This window comes from Hyperoodon ampullatus, assembly GCF_949752795.1.
Source record: "Hyperoodon ampullatus genome assembly, chromosome: 7".
NCBI lineage: Eukaryota > Metazoa > Chordata > Mammalia > Artiodactyla > Ziphiidae > Hyperoodon > Hyperoodon ampullatus.
The window spans coordinates 8,143,500-8,153,015 of record NC_136920.1 but is presented as its reverse complement, the minus strand read 5'-3'; the positions used below and the strand labels follow the sequence as shown (position 1 = coordinate 8,153,015).

Genomic DNA, 9,516 nt, shown 5'->3' with positions numbered 1-9,516 from the left:
CCCGCCCCCTTCCTGGGCCCGGCGGCCCTCCCCCCAACCCGGGCCGGGTCCGGGCAGCCCCGCCCGCGGCGGAGGAGGGCGGCCCCATTCTTCCTTCCCCTAGGCGACGGGGGAAGAAGAGGCCCTTCTCCAAAGGCTGGCGCTTCTTAGTCCCGCTGTATTCTTTGGGATCCCCAAAGCACTCTGGGTTCCCACCTCCACCCTGGCCCAGCCCTCCTGTGTGCTATGGAAATATGACAGAGTCCCATTCCCAACTTCCCAGGCCCTTGGATCCTGGGGCCCAGGGTGGGGGAAATGCCTCGCCGTCCAAAGTGCAGCCAGAAGCTGGTCTCTGACTTGCCTCTACCTAGCTGGTGGGGTTCCAGTGCCCCAGACCTCTAGGGTCATTCTGCCACACACACAGGCAGAGGCCTGCAGTCACTCCAAATCTTTGCACTAGTCCCTGAATGGGGACCCATGGCTTTCCCCACCTATATCTTCTGGGTCCACAAGTCCTGTGCAAAGGCTGAGACAGCCTAGGGTTGGGCTCCTGGGACCACACCCAGTCAGCTACAAGGCACTGGGACAGTGTATGGCAGCACCGAGCTGGGTCTCACCCATGTTGGAAACCAGTTCTCTCTCCTTGACTGTTTCTCAGGTCCTGTGGGGAGGGAAGCAGCAATGCTCCCTTTCTGAGGACTCAGAGATGGGGTGTATTCAGAGCCTCCAGGGCTGATTCCGAGCTTAGGATGTTAGGGCATTAAGGCATGTGAGGGTGTGGCTTAAGTGAGCTGGCATTTCCACCAGCTAGGCACTGCTAGTCCAGAGAAAGAACCCTCTAGGCTCAGGCTGGAGACAGTGCCCTCCAGCTGTGGAGGCAGCCAAGGCCCTGCGCTGCCCCCTGGTGGCATCACGTGAAGGAGGGCAGGGCGCTCAGCTACTGGAGCTCAACCCTTTCCACTACTTACAGCTGGAAGGCTGAGGGCCAGAGAAGGGCAGGGTTCCACTCAAGGTCAATGGACAGTGGAGGCAAGGCAAAGCCAGGCTCCGTGGGCCTCTCTCCCACCCACTGCACCCCACCTTCCGCCCATCCAGGCTTAGCAAAAGCACCAGACGCAGAAAAACTACGAGCTGAGAGAACAACTCCAAATTATCTTTTATTTATACAAAAAGGGCATATTTAGCAAAAGACACACTGAGAAAAGAGTCGCCATGGCCCAGGAGACAGGGCAGGGAGGCGACAGGCCTTCTGAGGCCCTGCTGGGGAAAAGGGGTCTGGGAAAAGTGGTGAGAAGTCCTGGGTAAGTGCTGAGTGGTGGGGGCCACAGAAAGGAGAAAGCTCCAGTTGGATCAGCACTGTTGGCAGGTCATGGGTGGGATTCACAGTGACCTCGCTGCTAACTCTTTAGGGGGTTTCCAGTTAGTGCTGCCGACTGGAGAGCCGCCCACTGGTTCCTGGAGGGCACCCACCAAAGGACACAGGACAGGAAGCCCAGGATGGGAAGTGCAACTCGGGGTGAAGGCCAGGGAGAAGCAGGTGCTCTGCAGTGGCCAGGAAAGGTCCAGATGCTGAGGCGGAGTCGAGTCCTGTTACGTGCGGGCGTTCCGCTCTGTCTCTGCCAGGCACTCTCTGACTAGGGCCCGGGCATGGATGATGCCTGGGGTGTGGATGTGGAGGTAACATACAGGATCTCACCGACCCTCCACAGTCCCAGGTTCACCCGCCAGTGGAAAACACCCTCCCTCTCCACCCCCTTTCCTTTCAGTAAAAGGGACTATAATCTAATGAGGGGCTGGATGAGATTAGGGGTTCAGAGATTAATCCTCAAATTTGCCCTGTTGAAATACAAACTCCCTGGTCCTTCCCTGGAAATTAACTCAGTGTCAATTCAATTGAAAACGCGTCTCTGGGGGACTTCCCTGGTGGTCCTGTGGTTAAGACTCCACGCTCCCAATGCAGGGGGCATGGGTTCGATCTCTGGTCAGGGAACTAAGATCCCACATGCTGCATGGCGTGGCAAAAAAAACACAAAAAACAAACCAAAAAACCCCGCCTCTCTGGATAGTGATCCTGGCCCTAGTCTAGGCTTGGCTCAGGTGGCCTCCAGATGTCTTTCCTTCCCTACCTAGTGAAGGGCTGTCCAGTGTTTGTCTCCCGGGCAGGGGCGGTGGGCCTGGCCTCACTTACCTCTCTTCAGGCGCTCCATGGCGCTCTTGCTGCCAGCATAGGTGGGCCGGATCTCTTTGCCCATCTCCTCTATGACCGACAGCAGGTCGGTGTAAGTGCTCTGGGAGCCCTGGGCGCCAGGTGGTTTCATTGCCTATGTCAAAAGAGAACAGGGCGGTGAGCTCAGGCCAAGAAGGGGCCCCCAGTCCCCATCCATAGGCAATCCCTCGGCTCCACTCACCTGCACATAGCCCATGGAGGGCGGTCCAAAGTCGTTAAACAGTGGTCTGAAAGGGGCAGCGGCTCCTGGCACCGAGCCCGACGGCGATGGGACACTTCCGGCTGCAACATGCGCCAGTAAGAGGTCAGCGCGGGGCAGGGACGCCTCGCCCCGACGTTCCAAGCCCCGGACCAGATTCGCCCGATTCCCTCCAAAGGGCTTCATTCCAGGCTGCTAAACTTCAGGACAAACCCCTCCCCCTGCGCTTCACCAACAAGCCCTTACGTGACCACGCCCACTTCACAGGCCAGCGAACTGAGGCTCAGCGAGGGTAGGCGGCAGGCCCAGTATTGCAGAACTCAGGCCGTCTTCTCTTCGAGACCTCGACCGCCCGGGCAGGCAAGCAGGGGTGGAGCTGGATCCTCACCTGTAGGGACCGGGGTGCCGGGCCCAGGGGTGCTGGAGCCGGGGGTGCTGCTGGGGGCGGGGGCGATGGGTTTGTAGGACATCCCCAACTCCTGGGTGCGGCAGACGCCGGCCGGCCGCTCCTCCCGGGTTGGCTGCCTGGCCACTCAGCTGCACTCTGATTGGCAAGCCGGCAGCACGCCCCTGGTAAATAGAGCTCAGGCCGGAAGGGCGGGCGGGCACGAACGCTCCTTCACTCCCGATTGGCGCGCGAAGATGTCACTCGGGCCTTCTCATTGGCCGAGACCGGCCCCAACAGGCCGCAACCGCTGCTGATTGGTCTTCGCCTTCCGGACCTCGCACCTGTCTGCTTCGGATTGGGCGGTGGCCGACGCCCTCCGCAATTGGCGAGTTCGCGGCCCAGGCCGGCGCGCTCTCAATCCGATTAGTCCCAAAATCCGAGAGGCGGGGCCTCGGAAGCCTGGACCTGGGTCTGGTCCGCCGCGGTTCGCGCCGAGCCGGGCTTCTCGGGCTCGGGTGCCGCCCTCGCTCCTCACTCACGTTGCTTCGTACGTCAGCTTCCCGCTGCCCGGTCCCAGTCCAGCTGGGCTACTGTCGCCGCCGCCGCCGCCGCCGCCGCGCGCGCGCGCGCGCGCGCGCCTCTCCTCAGCCCTGGGTGCCAGAGGACGCAGGGCTTTGACGTTCCCAACCCTGCGCCCCACCCCATGCGCTTTTACGTCACCTTTCACCGGTTCAGCAACCTGTCCTCGATCGGCGCATGCGCCCTCCTGAGGCCTCCGTTTGTTCCCATGGCAACGGGTCCGTCACCAACGCTGTTGATGCGCCGCTTCCTCCCAATTGCCTGGATCTCGGGTCTAGGCTGGTGTAAGGTCCAAGGGCGACCTCAAAGACTCCTCAACCTGCACCCCACCTCCCACCCACCCAAGGCCCCACGCCGGTACCTCATAATGACAATAGCAGGAACAGCTAACCTTGAATACTTAACTGCATGCCAGGCCCTGTACCATGCGCCGTCCTGGATCATGGACTACAGCACCATCTGGAGTCAGACTGACTGTTCGAATGTCACACCACCTCAGCTAGCGATTTGCCCTTGGGCAAGTTACCTCAATAGGCCTCAGCTTCCCCGTCTGTAAAATGGGAACGCTAATAATAACTATCTCTTGGGGTGGTTGTGTGGATTAAGTGAATATTCATAAAGTGCTTACTGTTTCATTCTCCTCTTTCCTATCCATTTCTCCACCCAGACCCCTCATCTCAAATCTCATTCCTCACAACTCTAGACCTTAGACTGTCCGCCAAACACTAACCCTTTTTCCCAGGCTACTTCTCAAAACCTCTCTGGCCTTGTATATCTATCATGCCCCCAGGTCTGTAGATTTTCCTCATCCCCAGGACATTTATTTATTCATTCACCCAACAAACATTTTCTGACTCCATCCTCCATCTCAGGCCTTGTGCTGGACACTGATATGGAAATGAACTGGCCATGGCTTCTGTCCTCAAGGAGCTCCTAGTCTCAAGGAGAGGCAGACAGGGAAGCAAAGCCACACAATAGAGTAAGACAATGTGGAGACTGGGACAGGGCGCATTGGAAATTAGAGTAAGGGGCCTTCCTTGTGACATCACAGAAATTTTCCCAGAGGAGGTGGTATTCAATAGGTGAATGGACAAATAAACTGTGATGTTTCCATCAAATGCACTATTATTCAGCAATAAAAGGAAATGTTTAGCCATGAAAAGACACAGGCATATTGCTAAGTGAAAGAAGCCAATCTGAAAAAGCCACATACCGTATGATTCCAATGGTACGACAACCTGGAAAAGGAAAACTTATACAGAAGGTACAAACAAAGTACTGGTTGCCAAGGGCTGGTGAGGGGTAAAACTGGATAGGTGAAGCATAGGGGATTTTTTTTAGGGCAGTAAAATGGTTCTGTATGATACTGTTATGGTAAATACAAGACGTTAAGCATTTGTCAAAGAGTGAGCTTTAATCACGATTTTTTTTTTTTTTTTTTTTTTTTTGTGGTACGCGGGCCTCTCACTGTTGTGGCCTCTCCCGAGGCGGAGCACAGGCTCCGGACGCGCAGGCTCAGCGGCCATGGCTCACGGGCCCAGCCGCTCCGCGGCATGTGGGATCCTCCCGGACCGGGGCACGAACCCGTATCCCCTGCATCGGCAGGCGGACTCTCAACCACTGCGCCACCAGGGAAGCCCACAAACACTTTTTAATGATTTAAAAAATCATTTAGGAGGTCAGGGGATCCCAAGATGGAATGCAGAATATGACAAAAGAATCAAACTGTATCACAAATGTATGAAACAGCTTCAGTGAAGGGAGTGGGGGAATAAGGTGCTAGTCTGAAAATGAGTGGTGTCTGTAAGAAAAAGACAAAAAGCACTGCACATAAGCACTGGATCCTAGTTGATGACGTGGTTTCCATGGGGGTGTGGGTTAACAATTCGGAAACCACTACACGTGTACAGTGGAATCAAAAATTATGTCAGTGTAGAATGGGTGATTTCTCACTGTTGGAATGAGAAGTTACAGATAAGTGAGGAGGAGGAGGAGGCTAGAATGATCCATGTGGTAATGGATTAGAGTTGGAGGTATCAATAGGAACTCATGTTTAGCTTGATATAAATACAGTTGGTTACATACAGAAATATTTTAAAATTTCTATGTTCACAGGTTAGTGTACATATATATCTCATCACTCTATCAGCTGAGAGGGCCTAGAAGCAAGCTTGCACCCAGATCTTGGTTTCGAATACCATTCTCCAATAAAATGAAGCAGGGTTCCTTGGAGAAATGGCAGATTCTAAGACTGGGGCAGGAAATATACAAGATGATTCTGAAGCATCTAGTATTGCCAGAAAGTAAGAAAATGCTAAAATGAAATAAAACCCCCCAAACCCAAACACCCACAGTAATGGTGGTATGTCAGAGGGACACAGGAGCCAACTGAAAGAGCTCCCAATGGCTAAAGGTAGAGCAATTTGAGCAAGAAAATAAAAAAAATAGTACTAGATTATAACTTGTATAAAATAAATGAGTCCATATTGATGTAAAAATGATTGCACAAATAAATAAATGGAGAAGAGACAAACTTCCTGGACAGAAGAATTTCAAGTAATTTATGTAGAAACTCAGCCCTTAATGAGGTGAATTATAATGCTCCACCCCACCCCTTAAGCGCGGGCTGTGTATAGTGACTTCCTTCCAGAGTATAGTATGTAACAGGAGAAAGAAAAAGAGTAATTTTACAGTACAGAAACATGACAAACACTACCTTAAACCAGGTGATCAAGATCAACATCATCAGTGATGTCATGTTGATAGTATGCACCCTTCATATGTTGGGATGAGAACCCCATTCTAATCGTGAGAAAAACATCAGAAAAATCCCAATTTAGGGACATTCTATAAAATACCTGACTGGTCCTCCTCAAAACTGTCAAGAGGGACATTCCTGGTGGTGCAGTGCTTAAGAATCCATCTGCCAGTGCAGGGGACACAAGTTTGAGCCCTGGTCCGGGAAGATCCCACATGCCGCAGAGCAACTAAGCCATGCGCCACAACTACTGAGCCTACTCTCTAGAGCCTGCTAGTAGCCACAACTACCGAGCCCGCGTGCCACAACTACTGAAGCCCGTGCACCTAGAGCCCACGCTCTGCAACAAGAGAAGCCATGGCAATGAGAAGCCCGCGCACCGCACCGAAGAGTAGCCCCCGCTCGCCGCAACTAGAAAAAGCCCGTGCGCAGTAACGAAGACCTAATGCGGCCATAAATAAATAAACAAACAAATAAATAAAAAAATTTTAAAAACTGTCAAGATAATTTAAAAAAACAAGGAAATTCTGTAAAACCATCATGACCAAGAGAAGCCTAAGGAGACGTGATGCCTAATGTAACATGGTGTCCTGGATGGCACTCTGGAACAGAACAAGGGAAAAAGTGATAAAATCTGCATAAAATGTGGACTTCAGTTAATGTGCCAGTATTAGTTCATCAGCAGTGACAAAGGTACCATTCTGACGTAAGATGTTAATAGAGTGTCATGGTTAATTTTGTGTGTGAACCTGACTGAGTCATGGGGTGCCCAGACCTTTGGTCAAACATTATTCTGGGTGTGTCTGTGAAGGTGTATCTGGATGAGATTAACATCCATTGAATCTGTGGACTAAGTAAAGCAGATGGCTCTTCCCAATGTGGGTTGAAGAACTGAATGGAAAAAAAAAGGCTGAGTGAGAGGGAATTTTGCCTGCCTGACCTTTGAGCAGGGTCATCAGTCTTCTTCTGCTCTCAGGCTGGAACTTACAACATTGATTTTTCTGGTTCTTGGGCCTTCGGACTTGGGCTGGAACTGTATCACTAGGTCTCCTGTGTCACCAGGTTGCTGAATGCAGATCTGGGGACTGCTCTGTGCCCATAATTACCCAAGCCAATTCCTTACAATAAATATCTTCACACACACACACACACACACACACACACACACGCACACACCCCTCCTATTGGTTCTGTTTCTCTGGAGAACCTTGACTAACACATAGGAGAAGCTCGATGTGGGGTATTTAGGAGCTCCCTGTCCAATCTTCAAAATAATTCTGTAAACCTAGAACTACTCTAAAATAAAATAAGTGGATGTAATATCTTTATCTGGGTGATGGTTACCCGGGTACATATACATGTAAAAATCCACTGAGCTTTACATTCGTACATGTTACTGAATGTATATTATATTCCAACTATTTAAAGTGGACTTAAGGTAAAAATCTCAATTGACAGCTTCTCTTGGAAAACCAGAAGACCCCGTAGCTCTGGCCTGCTCCAGCTGGCAACAGTCAGTGGAGTTGGGTGTCAGGTGCCCACTTTAGGCAGGGAAGGGGCTCTTGGCTTGCACAGTCGCTGCCTGCTTCCTGTTCCTCCCAGCCCTGCTGCCTGCTCCAGCTGTGTCTGTTTGGAACTTCTGAGCTAACAGCCTTTCTGGGGTGGGAGGGCAAGTGTGAGATTTGGGGGAACTGTGGGCACTTCTGATGCCAGCAGACACATGGCAGCCAATTAAGGTCATCCCCCCCAACCATCCCCCCTCCCTTACTCCAGGCACAAGGCCTGACAAGCTGGGGCCACCCGTGGGAGGGTGACCTTGAGCCTGCTCTGGTCTTCCCCTGGCACCTGTCCATCACTCTCCCCAGCCCCTGCAGAGGGGACAGACCTCTCAGGCAGCAAGGCCATCTGTGCCAGCCAGTGGAGGGTGGTGGGAGGGAGTGTGGGCCATGACTCCCAGACAAGCTGCGGGGCTGGGGCAACTCCTCCTCAGCCCCAAGCCTGCCCGACTGGCAGGAGAGATCACCCAATTGAGGATTAAGCATTAATTGTGATCTGCCAGGCAAGTGGTCTGAGGCTGCGGCAGCCAGCCCTGGCACCTTGGGCTCCAAGCTCCAGGCTGAGCAGAGTGCTGGTGGCTGCCCGCCTGCTCTGTCTGAAGGCCATCTGTTGGCAGTAGCAATGCTGAGGACCAGGCACAGGCACTGAAAGCCCCTCCCCCTTCTTGACCTGGATGTCAAGCCCATCATCCCTCCCAGCAGGTGGGAACGGCGTCTGGTCAGGCAGTGCTTGAGAGGGCGAGGCCTGTCCTGGGTCTACTCTGACCTGGAGGTGCCCTTTCTTGTTGGCACTGTGATTTTAGAGTCCCCAGGCCTGGGTGAAGTCCCACCTCTGCTTCATCCTAAGCTGTGTGACTGTATGCCAGTTCCTCATCCTCCCGGAGCCTTCTGGTGCCAGGCAAAGAGGCCAGATCAGCCTGGGGGCAATGAGGGATCATGGCCATTTTCTGTATAGAGTGTGACAACACGCAAATGGCATTTCAGGAAGAAAAATCGGGCAGCACGCGCTGCATGGCCTGGAGGGGAGAGATGGCAGCGGAGCTGCGTGACCTCTAGCAAGTCGCTGACACCCGGCCTCTGGGGTTCCTCAATATGGCACATGGGGTTACGAAGACTGTGGCAGGGTTGGAGTGAGGAGATGTGTCATTTGGTCTCCCCAGGAGGCAGACACTAAGCTGAAGTTAGGGATGCAAAAAAGAGGACGCACGGTGAAGCAGGATTGGGCAGACAGCTTCTGATTCGAGGCTGACCTGACCACACCTCGGCTAACCTGGAGGGGAGCTCGGAGCGGAGACCACCTATGTGCTTGGTCAGTGGCTGGGGGCTCCCGGGAAGAGCGAGGCATCAGCCCCAAAGCTGAGGTGTGTCCTGAAGAGGCCTGTCAGCTCACTCACCCCTCCCAGCCGACCAGCAAGTTCTTTCTCAGAGGGAGCACCGAGCAGCACCCCTCTAGGAGGAAATGGGATGGAGCTTGGGAAAAGCCCTCAGGCACGTGCTCCTCCCATGTCATCCGGGGTCTGGCAGGAGCCCTTCACAGGATGAGGGGCCACCGCGCACCCAGCTCTGGGAGAAGCAGGTTGGGTTTACTCATCTGGGGACGTTTCCCAACACTTGCTCTGGGCTGGGTGCAGGATCCGGGGAGGGCCCCTACCCACCCAAAGTTCACAGTCGAGGGGACTTCACTTTTGGGGGCCAAATACCTGCAGGGTGAACGAGTGGTGAAAGCTGCTCAAAGATGCTTTATTGTCAGAGAAACAGAGACGGGCATGGGGGCTTGGTGGACGAGTGGGGGTGGAGGTGAGGGTAGGCAAGGGCATTGCACACAGGCGG

The 9,516-nt window shown here is 53.6% G+C and overlaps 1 protein-coding gene across 2 annotated transcripts; it reads right to left on the bottom strand.

Moving 5' to 3' along the window:
• Positions 1–1,123: 1,123 nt before the first annotated feature.
• Positions 1,124–3,117, bottom strand: CDK2AP2 (cyclin dependent kinase 2 associated protein 2). Of its 2 annotated transcripts, XM_079708156.1 has the most exons (4): positions 2,794–3,117; positions 2,388–2,488; positions 2,168–2,300; positions 1,124–1,637 (listed from the first exon to the last, which is right to left on the bottom strand). In XM_079708156.1, exons 1-4 carry the CDS (start codon positions 2,873–2,875, stop codon positions 1,570–1,572), a joined length of 384 nt encoding a protein of 127 aa, XP_079564282.1. In that variant the 5' UTR covers positions 2,876–3,117; the 3' UTR covers positions 1,124–1,569. The 2 variants fall into 2 exon arrangements, with proteins under 2 accessions (XP_079564282.1, XP_079564281.1); XM_079708155.1 differs by lacking the exon at positions 2,794–3,117 and having other exon boundaries at positions 2,388–2,614.
• Between the last annotated feature and the right edge of the window lie 6,399 nt (positions 3,118–9,516).